The sequence below is a fragment of the Pelodiscus sinensis genome, chromosome 16 (assembly GCF_049634645.1).
Source record: "Pelodiscus sinensis isolate JC-2024 chromosome 16, ASM4963464v1, whole genome shotgun sequence".
Taxonomy (NCBI): Eukaryota; Metazoa; Chordata; order Testudines; family Trionychidae; genus Pelodiscus; species Pelodiscus sinensis.
Genome location: NC_134726.1, coordinates 5,129,696 through 5,150,685, shown reverse-complemented (window position 1 = coordinate 5,150,685; position 20,990 = coordinate 5,129,696). Strand labels below are relative to the sequence as shown.

The window sequence follows — 20,990 nt, the reverse complement described above, 5'->3', positions numbered from 1 at the left end:
TTTGAATGATGCCCTGGCTAGCATAGAGGAGAATGGGCAGCATTTCCATGGCCGATCATTCGAGTTTATTTGGATGCTAGTATGTGTCCATTACTCTGGGCCTGTTTTCAAAGCTGTTGCAACAGATGTATTTCAGTACTGTCAGCTGTCCTGTTACTCAGCACCTGCACTTCAGTTACCTAGCCCTTCGAAATACAACACTCAACTCGATCTCCTTAGGCCTTTGCATGGCCCCTACAAGTGTAGAGTCTGAGCACCTCAAACACTAAAGAGGAGGGAAAGACTGTCTCCATTTCACCAATGAGGAACTGAGGTTCAGTGCGCATTGACATAAAAAGTGTTACAAGTCAGGGAAGCTTTTAACAAGCTCAGAAAGGAAGGATACTCACCGGGTGCAGTCACTAAGGTTCTTCGAGATGGTTGTCCCTATGGGTGCACCACCGTAGGTGTCTGGGTGCCTAAGGTGAGCACCCACAGGGACACTCCTTGAAGAAGAACCAATAATTGTCATTCGGTTAGATTCTAGTTCTCCAAGACTTTCAGCAGGCTTGTCTACATAGTGATGCTATGCTGGTACACTACCGACCAGCATTTGACTTTACAGTGTACCAGCGTAGCATGCGCTCCATGCTCATTTGGACTCTGCCATTTTTTTTGATCTGAGGAAGTGGGTCTGGCCCACGAAAGCTCATCATCTAATAAACCATCTTGTTAGTCTTTAAAGTGCTACATTGTCCTGCATTTTGCTTTTTATTGCACACTACAAACTTGAATGTTTGGTGTGCAGTAGTAGGGTTCATTCCCATGACCAGTTATTGTGCAATGGGCTGTAGATTCACCCCCATTTTGCCACACACTAAGTAAACATGTATACAGGTGCTCACATTTTGCTAACATTTCAGCTTTTGGTGGCAGTAGTGGGAACGACAGAGTAGACAAGATGTGGCCACACAGATGTGCTTTGCGTCAATGAAGACAACAATGCTCAAAATGCCAGTGGCTGCCAGGAGCCTTGTACACACTCATTCTCACAATTTTTACCACCAGTAGAGCTGAGCAAGTGCACAGTACAACAGTTCTCGGATTACTTGCCTTCCTAACATTATTCCACGTGGTTTCTTTTGGGTTGCAGCTATACTAGCAAACTTTGTCATCATAATTCACAGTTGGTGCAGGCCTAGGTTGCCAGATGGTTTCAACAAAAATACCGGACACACTTGACATTACATCACAATCTACATTAAATCTTATTTAGAAAATACCGGACATTTATATTTTCTCATTTACATTTTTGCAATTTGTTTCCTGAACAGAAAGCTCAAATACTGGACTGTCCGGTTCAAAACCGGACACCTGGCAACCCTAGATGCAGCTCTACTGGGCAGCCGAGGCAGACTCTTAACTATGCTTAGGACTCAAGCATTTGTACAACAATGTCTAAGTCCCATCTACACTATAGCTTCCACCATTGCTATCCTAGTTAGCTGTTACAGTCATGAATTGTGGCTACTAATTTTTCTAGGCTTTTGTGATGCTGCTGCAAAATGCCTGGGACCTAAAACATTAGCCCTTCACTACTGTTACAGTTTAGAACTAATGCACTGTTCCTAGAATAGTCAGTATCTATTTACAAGATAACTTCTATCGGGCCTTTCTCAGAGTAAAACTTCCAGATCGCTTTTCACCCTTCAGCCATGACAATATCTGGAAGGCTGACTTTGTCAACAACATTTATTGCACCTGGATGTTGGGAGCCACAGGAAACATGCACATGAAGGTAGCTTTCAGGGAAGACAAGCAGCAGAGGTAGAGAGAAGGGTTGGCCAATCCTTCACTGGGTGTCAACATTGCTTAGAAGAGCAGTGTAGCTTTTGCCTGACTGAGGACGTGTCTACACAGTGGGGGTAGTGGGCTCTATGGAAGTGGGATTTCTAAAGCACACTAATGTCTGGCATACTAATGCAATTAATTAAATGTGGATCCTGCAGTTGTGCACTACCGGCTCCCCAGTGCACTTTAACATAGTGCTGTTTCTAACACCGATATGGTAAAACACACCACCGTGTAACACAGTACACTTTAACAATCACACCCCATTGATCACATTATCCCACTGTGTAGACAAGTTCTGAAAGATAATAACCTTAACTGTAACCCTGATTCCTCTTACATCCCTACCACAGTCCCTCAGTCCTCACCTGGACCCCCAATATCCCAAAACCACTCCAGTCCTGATTGGCAGCACTCCCTTTTGTTGCCAGGGGAGTCTTGAGCAGAAAGGGCCAAGAGTGGAACATTATACATGTGCTCTATGATGTGGACAGATGCCTTCAAGGAGCCAAGAGGACACTTCCATTAACAGTATGCCTAGTCAGGGTCTTACACCTGCTCTGTTGAAGTGACTTTACCTTTTATCTCCTGGGTGTTACAATGAGCCTTTTTCATGGTAATAGCCAGAACACCAATATTTCCATATAACAGCATTTTAATGATATTGAAATAGAGATATAAATCTATTTTATATTTAGAGAAAGTAAAAAGTTCTTTTTGTTTTAAATACAAAATATTATATATAGCTGCAATATCAATACACAGAAATCTGGGGGAGCACATTTCATTTCACTTGTGCTTTACAACTCAGCAAACAGTTCTGACCAAAGGAAAGTCTAAAATATATATTTTATAAGCAAATATACAAGCTCTCAGATTCTCAGATAATCCTGATGTAGCCTAGAATTGGCAGCAGTGCTGTATCAGGAATTGCAGTGGCAAGTCTCTGCTTTCTGTTTAAAAATAGCATCTTGCTAAAAACAAATGCATCTTATGGTATTTCAGTGTCTCCCTTGCACGGTGAAAACTGGGAATTCTCTAACGGGGATAAGGAAGAATCTTTTCAATGGAAAAGAGATTTATACATTATAATCAGCTACAAGTTTAAAGTGAAAATGATACACAACCGCATCCTGCAACACAGTCAGGATTTTTCATCACGTGTTTAGTTGCATAACACCACACTTACAGTACAATGTAGCTGGAGACTTCAGAATTAGATCTAGAAATATAATCCAATCATATATGGAACACAAGTTACCTACCAATGGGAAAGCACTTAGTTTGCCAGGATGAGTGCACTATATTGACAATAGATGACACTAGATCTGTTTTGTGCAGTACATGGCATGTGTCGTTACAGCCTCTGCACACAATCTAGTATATAACAATGTGTGTCTAAAAGACAAGAGGAGAGTTTTACCAGCAGAGTTACAAAGGATGTATCAGGCGGTAATGGGTCAGATACACATTTTTTGCTATTTTTACAATAGTAAAATTAATGCAAAATTGTCATTATTTCAAATCCTTTCATTGCAAAAATGAGAACTGAGCAATTTGCTATGCTTCCTGACCTGAATTTCTAAAGGGCAATTCCCATGCCATCATTGATACCGCTGTTTGTTGGAGGAATGGGGGGAAAGGCGTTTCTATGGGCATCAAAAGCAATGTTCTCAACTCTAACAGCACTACTTCATAGTGTTCCGAGGAAGCTAGTGGAGTGTTTTCCCCTGAAGCACAGTTTTTCCTAATATGTACATTTTCCAGTGGATTAGACACAAATTACCTGAACTGGAAGAGAAATGATTTACAGGCTTAAAGGACTTTGTGGCCAGCCAGCACTTTAAAATGTGAGAGTCTAGATCTCAAATACAACCCTGAAGGCCTCTTCTCAGTTCTACAAGACTGCTTCCCTAAAGCTCTGTGTACACATTGGGACTGGACTCCAGTTAGCATTAAGGGTCTTGTTCAAAAGCAGGCCCATTTAGGTAGCATTAGGTAGCAATTAACAGTGACTTGACTTATACTGTTAACTGCCAGACCAGGTAACAGGGAATGAAAAGGCAGAGAGCATAGATGCTGACATAATAAGAAACACTATCAGCGTATACTTCAAATTTCATTTCTAAACAGCTTCCTCCATCACATGGAACTTCTCATCTTTAGACAGTAAAAGATCTCAGGCATTGGGTGACGGTTCCAGAGTGCCAAGTGGCACACATCTGCCACATGGCTGATTTGCCATCGGAAGTGCCAGATGGCAGGCGTCTCAGCTGGGTGGGCTTGGGGCTTCCAGCTCAGAACTCCTCAGTGTCTTTTCCTCCTCAGCATTGCTTTGTCACGTATGCAGGTTTTTGGACGTAAAGCTGCCAGGACACAAAAGTATGTTGTTTTTAGACCCATAATACATATTGATAATTAAGTTAAACCAGGAGAGAAGAATCAGTTCCCTTTTCCACCCCGATAGAAACCTTCCTCCTTGGTACTGGACCCCAGAGAAAGAGAACCTCTCCACTATCTGAGTAAGGAATGATTAACCATTGGATCAAACTATTAAGGGAATGGGTGGATTCTCCATCCCTTGAGATCTTCAGTTCCAGACTGGTTGCTTTTCTGGAAGACACGATTTAGCCTAGGGATCAGCAATAAGCAGCCTGCAGGCTGAATACTGTTCACCAGGATTAGTCCCTGGTGGGCCACCAGACACGTTATTTACCTCAGCATCCACAGGCACAGCCATTGGCTGCTCCCATTGGCTGCAGTTTGTTGTTCCCAGCCACTGGGAGCTGCATGAAGTGGCACAGGCCAGGCTACTGCTTTCTGCAGATCCCAATGGCTGTGAACAGCAAAGCACGGCCAACAGGGGCTGCAAGTGGCTGTACTAGTGGACACACAGGTAAATGGAGCATCTGATGGCCCAACAGGGCTAACCCTGGTGAACCGTGTCTGGCCTGTGGGCCACTTATTGACCACACCTGCTTCAGCCAAACAAATTACTGGGGTCCTACAGGGATAGCGGTAAAATCGAATGGTCTGGAACACATAAGAGGTCACACTGGATGATCTAATGCAGGGGTCTCAAACTCCTGATCTGCGAATCCTCATATCATACCCTACATCCTTCAGGACTGCTCCTGGGGTACTGTAGGACCAGGTTTGCTGGGAAACTCGTGTACAAGACCAGGAGTGTAAACATTATTGGCAGGCTCCTAGGAGCACTCCCTGGGATCACAGCCTTCCCAGGATGGAAGGTACCACAACTGACTGCACTTCAGTCCAGAGTCCAGCATGGCATGGACCTGGTATTCTTCATGGTTTTGAGCCGGCGAGGGCAGTGCCTGTGTTTGCTCTGGAACCAGGATTCAAGAGAGAAAAAAGGAAGATCAGGTGCAATTTGAGGGAATGCATAAACGGAGTTTGAAGGAGATAGGGCTGATTTTCTGACAAAACTGGTAGTTTCTAAGGAATCAGTGGTCTAGCTTGCGAGGTGGCCTGTTTATGGCGAGATTCTTAGTGGCTAACCAGACTTTCTTGTGTACTGAAGCTGGCCCTCCTGTCTCTGGCTGTCTGTATACATTTGTAGTCCTTCTCAGAATTCTTGAAGTGTCCCCTTCTTCTTGATTGTGGTGAATTAATTGCACCAAGTTCGTGGGTGGCAGGTTCAGGGAGGCGCGTAGTGCAGGAGGAAACTGGGGTAAAGCCACAGTTAGCACACACAAAAACAGAGCTTTGTCTTCTGGAGGCACAGTCGGTGTTGTATACAATTTCAGCACACAGAGTGAGGGTGTACTTCATTCATCCCCTTCTTTGGGCCATCCAACTGCAGGTGGTAGGCTGAAAAGGCACAGGCAGTAGGCCAAGGAAGCACAGGTGTGGATGTTCAGTAGCCTGAGGGTTTTGTGCCAGAGGCCGGGGAGCACAGTGAGGCAGAGGATAGCTGTTGCTAGGACCTGAGCTGAAGGAACTTAGGCACAAGAGATGAAGTGTACCATCTTAGTCAGCTGATCTACATCGTTAGCACTACTGCGTCGGCAGCAACAGTCCACCCCCAGAACGCCTACGGTAAGCGTTCTGGGGGCAGAGTGTGGGCGGGGTCAGGCTGGCGGTTTGGGAAGGCAATGTCTTCCCCTGCCTATGATACCTGCCGCCCCTGACAAAGCGGCTGAGGTAATATATTTTATTGGACTCATGGGCGGCAGGTATAAGAGGTAAGGGAAGGCAATGCCTTCCCAAACTGCTAAGCTGGCCCCACCCAGACTCCACCCCGGCCCTGCCCCAGTCAGTATGGCTCCCCCAGTCTCCTGGGGCTGCCTGGGCTTCAGCCCCACCAAGACTGGGACCATGCACCACCATCCAATCCTATGCTCCGAGGCTGGGAGGGGTGGGAGGACAGGGCTGCGGGTGACCATGCTCCATGGGCACGGGGGACCACCCATGCTACAGGGGTGGGAGAAGGCACTTGAGGGTAGAAGGGAAAGCAGGCTGCAGGCTGCTTGTCCTTTGGAGGGCGGGGGGAGGGAGGCTGGAGGCCACACAGTAGCTATGGTCAGCAGGTGCAGGGTCTTGGGTGGAAGGCACTGGGCTGAGGGCTTGCTTCCCGCACCCTAGGTTACCCACTGCCTTCTGTTGGTGAGAGACAAGCTTTCAAGCTCACACAGATCTTCCTCACCCTTCCAGCCAGACACTCTGGATTTATGGCTTATTACAACAATCTATAGCCCATTAAAACAACTCCGACAGCTGCTCCTCCCCCCCTTTCCTCCTCATGACTACAGGGATGTTAATGGGCCACTTAATCTTGAATGGTTCCTTGAAATGTGCATTAACGATTTATGCTAAACAATCTGTTCCAGCTTGTATGTAGCTGTGACACTCGGAGGGCAAGTCTACATTTAAAATGCTGCTACTTCTCCCTGGGATCAAGTCCCACGAATCCTCATATTCAGGATGGTAACACACTCCACTATGTCTCAGTAATGTCTACAAAGCACTGCCAATTTATTTATTAATTATTAGTAATACGATTGATCAGATTTGGGCTGACTGATTGCTTCCATGAGAACAGTGAGACGCTGGAGGGGTGAACAAGGAGGTCCTGCAGCATGTTTTCTGCTTCCTGTCTGAGGGATTCTTGAGGGCTTTGCTTGCCCTCCCTCGGGGGTTCCACATAGCTAGCTCAAGTTCATAAATGCGAGGCAATTCCAGCAAAGACGAGGACATTTGTAGTTCTCACAAGTTAGCAGGTCAAGTTACAGAACAGGCTTTGCCAGAGTCTGTAATTCAACCTGCTAACTCTGTGAAAATAAACTGCCTAGTCGGCTAGGAGCAGGCACAGGCTGTATTCATCGTGCTGTGGTATTTCCACTTTGCAAGCATGTTGGAAACAGGCCAGGAGGGATCTAGAGAGGTGAGCAAGGGCTCACTTTTTACAGTTGGGAAAGCCATGGAGAGAAGGCAAAGTGAGGAGGGGAAGGGGCTACTTTATGTGAATTGAGAGGAGGAGAGACGCGATAAGTCTTCTCACCTATTATCCCTCAAGCTGTAAGCTGAGCAGAGCTGTCCCTAGAGCTGTGAGAGTTCAAGAATGTAGTTACATTAAGCCGGTCTGGAGAAGAGGGCCTACTGCTCTGTGGCAGAGGTGAGGTCTAGACTAAGGGGTCCTGCTGTCATGCTGGGGCAGGAGGAACTTAAATTAGCCCTTATAAGACAGTGGTTGCAGGGAAGGGAGATACATTGATTGGAGGATCCCCACTTTCTAAACTCTTGGAGTATGTCTACACTACAAAGTTAATTCGAACTAACAGACGTTAGTTCGAATGAACTTTGATAGGCGCTACACTAGCGCTCCGCTAGTTCGAACTTAATTCGAACTAGCGGAGCGCTTAGTTCGAACTAGGTAAACCTCATTGTACGAGGACTAAGCCTAGTTCGAACTTACTAGTTCGAATTAAGGGGTGTGTAGCCCCTTAATTCGAACTAGTGGGAGGCTAGCCCTCCCCAGCTTTCCCTGGTGGCCACTCTGGCCAACACCAGGGAAACTCTATTGCCCCCCTCCCGGCCCCGGACCCCTTAAAGGGGCACGGGCTGGCTACGATGCCCGTGCCAGGTGCAAGCCTGCCAGCACCTAGCCAGCAGACCCTGCACCTGGCACGGCTCGAGCCAGCCACCTGATGCCCCCCAGCCCTCCCCCTCTTCCCAGGACCAGGCTGGCGGCTCCCGGGAGCTTGCCCAGGACTGCAAGAGGCAGGCACCTGCCTGGTCTAGTGCAGACATCGTGGACCTCGTCCACGACCTCCGCACTAGGCACAGGAAAGCGGCCGTCTAGGGCAGGAGAGCTGCCAGCCTGGCCACCCAGGAGCAGGTTTGCATGAAAATCAAGGGGGTCCACTGAGACCCCCGACCCTGAGCCCTGAGCTTAGAATGGCCGTACTGGGTCAGACCAAAGGTCCATCTAGCCCAGTAGCCTGTCTGCCGACAGCGGCCAACCCTAGGGACCCTGGAGGGGATGGACCGAAGACAGTGACCAAGCCATTTGTCTCGTGCCATCCCTCTCCAGCCTTCCACAAACTTCGGGCAGGGACACCACTCCTACCCCCTGGCTAATACCACTCCATGGACCCAACCTCCATGACTTTATCTAACTTCTCTTTAAACTCTGTTCTAGTTCTAGCCTTCACAGCCTCCTGCAGCAAGGAGTTCCACAGGTTGACTATTTGCTTTGTGAAGAAGAACTTTCTGTTATTAGTTTGAAGCCTGCTACCCATTCCTTTCCTTTGGTGTCCTCTAGTCCTTCTATTATGAGAACTAATGAAGAACTTTTCTGTATGCACCCTCTCCACCCCACTCATGCTTTTATAGACCTCTATCATATCCCCCCTCCATCTCCTCTTTTCTAAGCTGAAAAGTCCCAGTCTCTTTAGCCTCTCTTCATATGGGACCTGTTCCAAACCCCTCATCATTGTAGCTGCCCTCCCCTCTCCCACCCTCTCTCTTCCCCTCTCCCACCTCCTTTTCCCAGTCTCCCCCAGTTTTGTTCAATAAAGAGAGATTCTATTTTTGAACACAATTGTCCTTTATTTTGTACATCAGGAAGGGGGGCTAGGGAAAGGTAAGTGGAAGGAGGTGAGGGAGGAATGGGGTACAAGCCCCCAATGGGGAGGACTGGGCTGGCTCTGCGGGCTTCTGGGGGTGGAACCTCTCCTGCAGCCCCCCCTCCCCAGATGGCAGCCTGCGGCAAGTGCAGCCGGTCTGATGGCCGAGTGCTGTGATGTGCCCAGTGTGGGTACTCCGGGCAATCCAAGCCAGGACTGCTTTGCAAGCGGGGCACCCCTGAGAACTGTCTGTCCGGGGTGGGGGTCAGGTCCCTTTAAGCACAGCCCTCGGCTAGCCAGAGACAGCAGCTCCATACTCTAAGTCCTCATCTGATGCCCTGCCGGCACTGCTTCCGGCCATCCTTAACCCTGGTTCAGGGTCCACTCTGTGTGGACATGCTAGTTCGAATTAGCAAAACGCTAATTCGAACTAGTTTTTTAGTCTGGATCCGTTAGTTCGAATTAGCTTAGTTCGAATTAACTAATTCGAACTAAGTTAGTTCGAATTAGCGCTGTAGTGTAGACATACCCTTGGTGATTTTATATCTGCAAAAAAATGTGCCCGTTATTCATTCTGTGCCTGCAGAAAATGAGCTAAACATTCTTGTACAGAAACAAAACTCACCTGGGTCAGCAGCAGCCTGCTTCTTTTTGGAGTTTGTGACAATCTGGTTTTCGTTCATCATTCGTACATCCTGGTCCTCTACATGATTGCTGCTAAGATGAAAAACAGACCAATAGCCGGGAGAACCAACATTCCATAGACACTGTTGCAGCTATGAGGAAGCTCTGCAATGTGTTACCAAACCCACTGTGAGACGGCACACTGACACTACTGCCTTTTGTGAGTCGCAGCCTGGACGGGTGAGGCTTCCCCTTTATTTCCTACAGTTATAAATGTGAGAACCGGAAGTTATTCCTCACAATTGATTTGTCACCTGGGCTGCTCTCAAGCATCCATTCCCACTGTCCACACCCAGTCCGCAGCCTATTCAGCCTTATCTACATGCAGCATCTGACCATCTGAACCAAAATCTGTTTTAAAATCAACGTCATTAAACCACTGCAACCTTGTGTAGCTCAGTGATTCCTGCATCAAGCTCATAACTTCTGGTTGAACTAAAATGTATCTTCTAGAAGCACATCAATTCTTGATTTAAAGACTTCGTGCAACAGAGAATCCAACCTGTGGTAAACTGGTTCAATATTGCCAAATTAGCCCCCCTGTTGAAAATATTCTCTCTTTACAGTCTCAGTGGTGTCCATATGGGACTGGTTTATTTAAAAGTCGATTTTAGCTAAACCAATGCAACATTTGTGTCTAGATTGCAGACAGACTGTCTGTTCCCTTATAAGCAGAAGTCAATAGCTTCAAAATCTAATCAAATTTAAATCCTACTAAATACAGAAAAAATGTCAACTGGATGCTTAACTGAATTTCCACAATAACACCTGTAATAGCCATTATAGAACAGATATGCCTTGAATGATTAATAACTACTGATTCTTTTGGGCATACTTGCCAGTTTTAGTCCAAATTTCAGGTTTTTGTGAAAAAAAATTACACTAGCATCTTCACCGGAAATCCACATTTTGTGCTGAAACTCAGAAGTTTCAGCCCCAAAATAACCCCTCCTCCCCCCACAAGAGTCTTTTTTGCTTCTTACTCAGATGCTTTTGCACTGATGTGCCAGTGAAGACACTTGATTCTAATTGCCCTCCCCCGGAGCTGTCCCACAATGGAGAGCAGGGGGCTGCTCCTTGAAACTCAGGAGACCTGCCTGCAGGTACATGCCCCTCCCCTTTAGATCTGTTCTGAGGACTGGTGTTGTCACTGGTCTGGGACACAAAACCATTCATTGCTTGGGATGCTCCTGCAGCCTCCCACAGTGCGACCAGAGGCAGGCAGATAGAATGTGCTGTACAGAGTTAGGGAGAGAGGTGGGGGTTGAATTCCGGGTCTCCTGCCTCAAGACAGTTTGCTTCCTGCAACTGTCACACATACACACATCCACCCCTGCCACAACAACAATTTTCTTGGTGTCCTGGAGCAGTGCCTATTGGGATAGCAACCCAGTGCGCTCCTCTCCTCTGCAGTGCAAGTGCTGCATCCGTAAACAGGCACTGACACCAGTGGAACACCAAGTGAACACAAACCAGTGCTTTTCTTTTAGCGCTTTTCTATCACTGACAAAACTGTCAGCGAAAAAACTCTGCAAGTGTAGACAGAGCCGTAGAAAAACTTTCCTCCTGTTGGACCTCAAACCAACATCCATGTAGGAAGTAAAGACAATCAGAAGATGATTGACATTGTGTGAGATACTGTGTCTAATGACCCACAGATCAACCAATGGTAGAAGATCTTCCAAAGAACAGAAACTGCAAGGGCTAAATGGGAGTACCATTAATCAACTAGGCAAGACTCTCTCAGAATCAGTGCTGGATAAAACCTCTTTCTCCCTCATAATCAACCTGAAAAGAACTCCATGTTACATGCAAGAGTGACACCTTGCTGTCCTGTGCAAAGTGGCCAAGTGCACGTTGTGAAAAGTCTCAGTGGGATCGCTGAGTCAGTCTGTATGTGCAAAAACAAGTCCTATGGCATCTTAGAGAACGCTTACACCCTCATACATGTATTAGTCTCTACAGTGCCACAGGACTCCTCGTTGGTTTTGCACACTGTGTCTGTGAGTAGATCAAGAGATGAATGGGGAAGCTGCAAGTTAAGCAAACTAGAAATGACAGGCTATATAAGTCTGAAAGTCAAATGGGGCAAACTATCCCAAGAAAATCAAAGCCCCATATTTTCACCCCAAATTATAAACTGTACATTGCTTTCCTTGTAAATCAAATGTGCTATGCATAATCTTTCACCCCAAACTAGAAGCCAAAAATGTGTTTGCCTTATGAATCTGAACTACATCCTTCAAGAAGCGGAGATATTTATCCATCTTCTTCTATTGTAAGTGTTTAATAATGTGAAATGCTTTTGTACAAGCAAAGAATGCACTGAGTGTGTACTCTCTGGAAGGTGAAGTATGTCCTCTGTTAAAAGATGAAAAGGCAGGTGTTGATTTTCAGTGTAAATAACTGTTGCATTCTAGAAGTAAGAAGAATGGTTTGGAACAAGGAAGAAGGAAGGGTGAAAGATAAAACTTCGGGATAGTAAGAGATCCTGCTAAAAGAGGCAGATCGCAATTGATAATAGGGACTAATAATGAAATACAATCCTTGAAATGAATCAAACATATACAGCAGAGGAAGACAATAATTTTGCAGGGGGGGTCACTCCATGAATTTTGGGAAGTCATTGGGAGCTGGCTCTGGGTCCCAAAAGGGCCAGCGCCCCAGGTGGAAGGGGCAGAGCAGGGGGCTAGAGAAAGAGTATGTATGTGTGAAACGGAGACTCTGTGTGTGTGTATATGACACAGATTTTGTATGTGTGAGTATATGTGGCACAGAGACTGGGAGAGTGTGTGGGGAACAGTGTGTGTGTGTGTGTGTGTGTGTGTGTGTGTGTGTGTGTGTGTGTGTGTGTGTGTGTGTGTGAAGAACAGAACTGGGTGTGTGACAAACTATGGGTGTGTGTGTGAGAGAGAGAGAGAGAGAGAGAGAGGGAGAGGTGACTGCTGGAGAAATCTTAGGAACAGTGCATGGCCTCTCTGAGAAGCACTCATCTCGGTCACCATTCATACCTCAGAGTGGAGCAGCTCTCCTGTGTGTCTCTCTGCCTGACCCCGCTCTGCAGAGATGAGGTACGGGGGCACACCCTGACATTAGCACTCCCCTCCCATTGCCTGCCCCCTCCGTGTGGTCAGATAGAAATGTTGGGCCATATTTTGCTGACCCCAGTATTAAGGCTTCTGATAAGAAAAGGGTTGAAGAAATGTGTTGCACACCTACACCATCTATGGGATACCTCTGGAAGCAATAGAAAAACAGAGCTGAAATCTGAGCACACACTTGGCACAAATTCAGCAGAAATCAGAGGGTGCTCCTCCAACCAGCCCTGAAATTAGAGTATATGAAATTGAGGTCAGCATGTGCAAATGGAGAGTTGCCTGAACCGAATAAGAAGCTGTAGAATCCTAAGTGTGATTGATGCTCCAACCAACCACATGGAAAGAACTCTCCCCCATCCCAGGTTAAGTGGATATGAAGAAGTGATGAAATTTCATTTCAAAGATGGTATTTTGCTTTCTATTCTTTAATATAAATAACTGTAGGTTAGCTTGCCTAAACTACACTCTCTAGTGAGACCTGAAATAACCATATTTTAGATTTTTGCATATCCATGCACATTGGCCTATGAGAGAGTAAAAAAAACAATACCTTTAACAATTGCTTTTGACATGCTAAGCATGTCACTTTTGGACCATTCCATTCAAACTGTAGTAACCACTCTCTTAAAAGTGCATTAAGGACAGGTCCATCCTTGGAATGTAATACAAGTGCTAGGGACTAAAGAACTGAAAACTGAGTATCACGAGCAAATGTCACAAGAAAGCTTGATAATTTATGTTGTTGCTTGATATCATTGCTGAGACTCAGCTTCAGACTGTGGTAATTGATTGATTGTGTGTGTGTGTGCGCGCGCAGTACATACCTACAACACTGGTAGTTGTCTACACTTGAATGTGACTGAGACTAATAGTGATAGAAATGTAGCCGTGTTAGTCTGGGGTAGTTGAAGCAAAATGCAGGACAATGTAGCACTTTAAAGACTAACAAGATGGTTTATTAGATGATGAGCTTTCGTGGGCCAGACCCACTTCCTCAGATTCCTGAGACTAATGTGATTCTGAATGAAGTAATAAATTGTTGGTTAGTTAAGAATAAGCAGACGTCCTCTTTTGAGATCGATTGTTCAAGATAAAACAGTGGCGACTGGTACCTGTGGGGGGATAGGTGCAGGGAGGACCACCCAAAGGGGCAGGGAGGGGGCACCCCATTTAGCTATTAAAATTTTTTTGGGGGGAGGGGGGAATGCAGGGTGCACCTCCTGAGTACTACTATGAATCACCTATGAGTTAAAAAGCTGATCTGGTGACCAATTGCTTTTAAGTTGTCAGTTTGTATTAGCAGCTCTCATTTTGACACATCAGGCTGAAGCGCCTTCTCTCCATTAGTGGTAAAGACAGAAGTGGGCAATGATTTTTGATAAGGGACCCACTGAAGGCAGAGAGACAGAGTGGGATCTCCAGTAAACTCAGGGATAGGGCAGGGATTTGCCTGGGGAGCACAGGATGGTGGAATTTGGAAAGTGGTCAAGGGCCGCACTCTTCCATGACATTAATGGAGGAGGTGTGGGTCTGGGATGGAGGTTGGGTGCAGGAGGGAGCTTGGGGAAAGAGATTAGGGTGCAGAAGAGAATGTGGGGTCTGAGAGGGAGTTTGGGTGAAGGAGGCAGTTGTGACCTGGGGCACTGAACTGGGATATAGGGGGTTGGGTTGTAAGCTAGAGCAGGAGGGGATTGTGATCTAGGGCAGGGGATTGGAGCACAGGAGGGGGGTAGGAGTGGGAGGCATGGGGGATGGGAAGGCCGAAGCTGGGGTGCCAGAGGCAGGCTCTGGCCAGGAGACTTACCAGCCAGCAGCCAAGCAGTTTCTTAGGTAGGCAGGCAGACAAGGAGCCTGCCCCACCCCCACACAGGGTGCAGCTTTGTGCTTTGTGAATAACTACCAGTGAATAACTGAGCCCAGAGTGGAGGAGGCGTGGTGCTTCATGACTGCCTGTTATTCAAACAAACAGCTCCCATTGGCTAATTTCTGGCCAAAACCAGTCAATGTGATTGTGCTGGGGGAGGGAGCAGAACTTGAAGCCTTCCCCCTCCCCTCCAGGGCTCAGAGTCTTTAAAGGGAAACCTTCCCACAGAGGCATTTCTGAGCAGCATATGTGGGTGGGGCGAAGCAAGTAGGGAGCCTGCCTGGGGTTCCCTGCAGCATCCATGAGCTGGATCCGGTGGCTTGGTGGGCCGGATCCAGCCCACAGGATGTATTTTGCCCAGGCCTAAGTAAAGAGAATCTCCCCAACATTGTCTGGGGAAGACTGTTGCATAGGCCTTTATCCCCTTTAATTGCTCCCTTTATCTCTAGTGATCCAGCAGATGCACAGAGAGTATTGCAGGCTTCCTGCTAATGACATACTTCAATAATTTCTTATTATCTGTGTGATGGGCATGGAACTCCTCCTGCAATAACTGAGGAATAGCGTGCGTTGATTTGGTTGGAATGTTTAGTGCATGAAAATATTGGGTTAGTTTAATAGGCTGCTGTAGGGAAAAGTAAGCAGAAAGAAAACAATACCCTGAGATAAACTACTCCATGGAAAATCCTTGAGGTTTATAGGACAACGGCTGAGTCCTCCTGTTTAACACAAAGGACTGGTTTGAGTCAGAAAGGCACAAGCTCAAGGACACTCTGGCAGAGATAAAAGGACTCTCTCTCCAGAGATGAGATAGTTCCTGGGTAACTGGACAGGGAAAGCAGATTGAGGCCAAGACCACTGATGAAGGTAGGCCTGCCTAGGTCACCATCAAAGGAAGATAAGTCTTAGATATGATTGACATGTATGTACAGACAATATCTTATTTTAAAATCTTTTTTTTGCCTATTATGCTTTGTTCCTACTGTGAAAACAAATGAGGCAGCTACCTAGTCACTGTATTCACCATTGGTCACAGGCTCCCAAAGGGAAGAACTGAAGGAGTTGAACCCAGTTGGACCTGCTGGGTAAGCATGGTTGATATACAGGGTACTGCAGCCAAAAGCCCTACCAGTAGGAGAACTGCAGGATTCTGCCACTAGAGAGGTAAAGACATGAGAGCTGACACATGAACAGGTGCACTCAGAGAGACCACAAAGGAAATGGAGTGCACTTAGCCCTACAACATCAGTTTGGCTACGTCTAGACTGGCATGATTTTCCAGAAATGCTTTTAACGGAAAAGTTTTCTGTTAAAAGCATTTTCGGAAAAGAGCGTCTAGATTGGCATGGAGGCTTTTCCGCAAAAGTACTTTTTGCAGAAAAGTGTCTGTGGCCAATCTAGACGTGCTTTTGCGCAAAAAAGCCCTGATTGCCATTTTCACGATAGGGGCTTTTTTGCGGAAAACAAATCTCAGCTGTCTACACTGGCCCTTTTGCACAAAAGTTTTGCGCAAAAGAGACTTTTGCCCGAATGGGAGCAGCATAGTATTTCTGCAAAAAGCACTGATTTCTTACAGTAAGAAGTCAGTGCTTTTGCGGAAATTCAGCTGGCAAGTTTTTCTGGAAAAGCTGCTGATTTTCCGGAAAAACTGGCCAGTCTAGACACAGCCTTTGTGTTTATATCTTTGGCTATTTGCTCTTTGACATACATCTTGATTCTACTAATTTCTTATATTTTCCTGCTGTAATTTATGCTTCTTTTTATTGACATCACAAAGGTTGGTTTTCCATATTCTGCAAGATCTCTGGCTTGAATAACTTCTCAAACCTTACCAGTTAGACTAGCTCCTGCTTACTTTCCTAGCAGTTTTTGTTCTGGTGCATACACATTTTGTGAGACTCTAGTATGGTTTCCCTAAATATAATCAATGCCAAATTTAAGGATTAAAATTTTTTGTTACTTTTGACATTAACATCCTCATTTCATTGAAATATTTTTTTAAACGTTGCATCACTGGGTTATTATCTGATCCTCTGAATGCAATATACAGCACAATAGCTTTCTGTGCGAGTCAGTACATAGCACTGGAATTCTCCACAGTAACGTGGAAGTTGCTTATGTTAGCTATGGGAAATAAAATTATGCAAACAAGATTCTGCATTAAACTCAAAGCCCAGAACATACCTGATAACTCTATTCTTCTCTTGCTGGCAAATCTTCTCATCATCTGTAAAGAGAATGGTATGATATGGGACCACAGGGTCGCAGGTCGGCAGGATGCCACGCACAACGTGGCTCACCATGTCTAGAATTCCATTGTACACAAGCAAGTCATCCACAAGAAGCTGGAAACATAAAATAACCAAGAATCAATTTTGTTCAAGCAACAGAACAGTTATATTATTATTCATGAAAACCAAAACCTCTTCTGGAAAAAGTGCCTGACTGAAATGTCAATGCTTTCAGCTGAATAGGAATTGGCCTATTGTTTGTTCCAGGGGTGCTGCTCATTAGATCAGCTGCCTCTCTGTATCAAACATTTTGCATCTCTCTGTCTTGGGGGCTTTCTCACTCTCTGTCTTCTGGCAGATTAGTTTCTAATAAAATATATGAGCAGGCAAAGAAGAACTAACTCATTCTGTAACAGAAATGTGATTCTGTTATTCTGCATTTTATTCACTTTTGTGAATCATGTTTTTGAAAACGTAGACATTTACGTTGAAATTGTGCACAAAGAGAGTAAATCACACTGATAAATTATGAGGATGAAATAAAAAAAGAAATTATGGCAAGCTGACTCGCCAACATTGCTTTTGAGTAAGTACTTACACCAAATTCTCTCACTCCTCTTTGGGGAGTTTTTGCATAATTCCACAGTTTGATCATCGACACGGTAGTGGGCAAGTCAAAAATAACATAAACCCTATTCACCTGTCAGAGAAAAAAATGATTGAATTTTCAGTAAAACATGACAGGCGCCAAATGAAGGAATGCAAACAGAAAGCATGCCAAATGTGATGAACAAAACTTAACATAACTTTGCTTCCTTGTGCTCTGCTGGTTGTGTCAGCCTGTTGTCTCTTGTCTCGTACTCAGACTGTAAGCCTATGATACCGGATGCCCATGCATAGGGTAGGAATTGCCCCCGTGTTCTGTGTTTGTACAGCATCTAGCAACATAGGATATGCCAGATGTTCTGAAGCAGTTTTCTGACTTCAGGAGTATGCCAGCATTTTTTTAAAAGTTTACAATAATCTTCCATATATTTGCAAAAACAACCAGGAGTCCTGTGGCACCTTAGAGATTATACATTTGGGAGTTTGTTTGTCCGAGCGTGAGTCTGTCCGTCACTTTGTCATTGCCATTTGACCTGACTGTGTCTGGCGCAGTGTAGAACAATATCGGATCTGTCCTGCAGTAGAGAAAAGCCAAAAGCCCACTCCAGCTAAGTGCCCCTTCTGTCCCGCCCCTGCATAGATTCTGCTTTGTGATCGTTACATTCAGGCAAAATAATTAATTTGCTGGTTATTCCAATATATTAATAATAGAACAGCTATTAGAGATGGAGAAATTAATCATTCTGACCGAACAAATATCTGTCATGCCCCAAAGGCAGAATTACTCTGCCTGATTAAATACAAGGAGCAAAGGAAAAATGAAGATGATTTAACCAAAGTTTGCCAACTGTGTTGCAGATCTACAGTTAAAGAGGAGCTCACTTGCTTTGATGGGTCCCTGGATCAGGTCAAAGCAGCCTGGCCCTTAAGAGACATATGCATTCCAAAGATTTGGTCCAGCATTTCAAGGGTGCATCTTAGGGATTTAAGTGACTAATTGACTAGTCAACTATCCGATAAGCAAAAGCTTATTGGCTAGTCAACACACCTTGCTGCCTCTATCCCAAAGAGGCAGCATGGGGGGGGGGGGGGGGAGATGAGGGACTGCTGGAGGGAGCCAGCTTAAAAGCTGGTTCCTCCCAGCTCCAGCTTTGTGGGAGGGCGCAGTGGCGGCCAACTTTGAAGTGTTCAAGAGTCCCCGCTGGGGCTCTTGCACATTTCAAAGAGCAAGCGCCACAAGGCTCCCTTCTGGCCACAGACCCCATGCAGTGCGCCAACTATGAAATGTATAGGAGTCCCCAGCAGGAGCTCTTGTGCATTTCAAAGAGGAAGTGCCGCATGGAGCCTAGGACCAGTGCAGGACTATGAGTCCCCCGCTGACCCCAGGCTCCATGCGGTGCTTCCTCTTTGAAATGTACAAGAGCCCCAACAGGGGGAGCTGAAACGTCATGTGGAGCCCACTGCAGTTCTTGTACATTTCAAAGCAGAAGCGCCCGGATGGAGCCCGGGGTCAGAAGGACTCGCCTCTGGCCCCGGGCTCCATGCAGCATTTCAATCTTTGAAATGCACAAGAGCCCCTGCTGGGGCTCTTGTACATTTCAAAGTCAGAACACGGAAGTTCTTATCGACTAATCGAATAGTCAATGGAAAGCCCATCGACTATTCAATTAGTTAATTAATCGAAATTTAACATCCCCAGTGCATCTACACAGTACCCTAAACTTGAAATAAGATTTGCAATTTGTACTATGCAAATTGAAATCTCATTTCCATTGTATTTCGAAATAGCTTATTTTGAAAATTGGTGCGTCTACAGAGCCCCACATTTTGAAATAACGCCCTATTTCAACACATCTCTTAACCCGCGTGGAACAAGGGTTACAGGAATGCTGAAATAATCCACCCGTTATTTCAAAAAATAATCCTCCCGTTATTTCAAAAAATAAAAGACATGGGGTAGCTATTTCGGTATACCTCCGGTATCCCAAAATCGCACCACTGTCTAGACATACCCCAACTGATTTTATTACAGAGATGGCCCTTTTAACACCCCACAGGCTCAGCTTACTTCCTCTTCCTGATACTAACCACCTTACAAAGAGGAGGGGAAGGAGGAAAAAGCTATGTGGAAGTACATGGATACATATCTATTAGGGGAACTCCAGTTACTGGTGAGTTACTTTCCTTTTACTGCAAGCCTGGGCAAAATCAGCCCACAGGCCAGATCCGGCCCACCAAGCCACCAGATACGGCCCACAAAGGCAGTAGAGAGCCACTGCTTGCTCACATGCTACTGAGAAATGTGGCTGTGGGGAGGCTTTGTCTTTATGAGCCCAGAGGGGAGGGGGCAAGATTCAGATGCTGCTGCTGCCCCGAGCAAAATCCCATTGTCTGGTTTCTGGCCAGAAACTGGCCAATGGAAGCTTCCATTTGAATAACAGGTAGCCACAAAGAACTACCCCCTTCTCCTCCTGCTCAGTTACTTACTCAAGCACATGGCCAAGCACTTAAGCTCTGCAAGCCTTTAACTTGGCAGGCAGGCTGGTTTGGCTGCTGGCTGGTAAATCTCCTGGCCAGAGTCTGCCTCTAGGACCTCAGGCCCTCCCTTCCCCAACCCTCCGCCCCCGCTATTCCACATATCCAAACTTTTTGCCTCCCTCTTGCACCCATATTCCCTCCCAGATCTGGCACCCCAATCTCCTACTCGAGATCACAAACCCCTCCTACCCTAGGTCACATCTCAAAATCCTGCACCCTAGTCCCCTGCCCTAGGTCACAACTGCCTCCTTCACCTACACTCCCTCCCAGACCGCATTCTCCCTCTTGCACCCCAATCCTTTACTCCAAGCTTCCTTCTGCACCCAACCTCCATCTCAGACCCCACACCTCCTGCATTAATACTATGGAAAAATGCGGTCCTCGACCGCTTTCCAAAATTTTAGAGTGGCCCCCCACCAAAAATGATTGCCCACCCATTTTACTATCATGAAATGGGTTTTGCTAACTCCCAGTTATTAGGCAGATAACAAGCTGCAAACAGCTACAGAGGGAGGGCTAAGGAGATTTAATTAAACAGAAACTGAAGCACTCTTCTCTCAAATCAGTAATCAGACTGGCATCTCAATGGAGAGAGAGGAATGCTTCATCAGGCATGGTTCATATGCTTTACATATTGCCATAATGAAAACATTATGTAGGGAAATCACTGAGGTAACAATCCTGTCTCTCTTCTCACTCAAGTCTCTCTCAGTGGCAGTTGGTGACCAAAGCAAATGGTCTGCTCTGCTCTGCTCCTTCCTTTTTCCTGCTCCTTTCCCTCCCTCCTAACAAGGACACAGGTGAAAGGCTTCCCCTTAGCTCCCTACCTCCCCTCTCCTGAAAAGAATCTGGTGGCTGCAGCCACACCGCTCCCTCCCATCAGACCCTGACAAGCCAAAGGCCATTCCTCATTGAGCTCCTGACTCTCCCTACCAGGCTCCTATGCTGTGTGAGACACCCAACCCTTCACCCCTGGGCTGCTAATCATCCATTTCCCTCTTCCTATCCTTCTGCAGCCTCTTCTCCTCTTTCAATTTGCACGACACTG

The 20,990-nt window shown here is 46.0% G+C and overlaps 1 protein-coding gene across 10 annotated transcripts in view; it reads right to left on the bottom strand.

The window, feature by feature from the left end:
* Positions 1–2,449: 2,449 nt before the first annotated feature.
* The window catches only part of KATNIP (katanin interacting protein), a 128,147-nt gene continuing 109,606 nt past the window's right edge, over positions 2,450–20,990 (bottom strand). For 9 of the 10 annotated variants that reach the window (XM_075899173.1, XM_075899177.1, XM_075899180.1 and 6 more), the window contains 4 exons: positions 17,397–17,498; positions 16,752–16,912; positions 9,547–9,638; positions 2,450–4,196 (listed from right to left, as the gene is read on the bottom strand). In XM_075899173.1, the coding sequence (XP_075755288.1) occupies positions 4,138–4,196; positions 9,547–9,638; positions 16,752–16,912; positions 17,397–17,498 (414 nt within the window). In that variant the 3' untranslated portion in view covers positions 2,450–4,137. The remainder of the gene's footprint in view (positions 4,197–9,546; positions 9,639–16,751; positions 16,913–17,396; positions 17,499–20,990) is intronic. The other variant, XM_075899176.1, reaches the window with a different exon arrangement.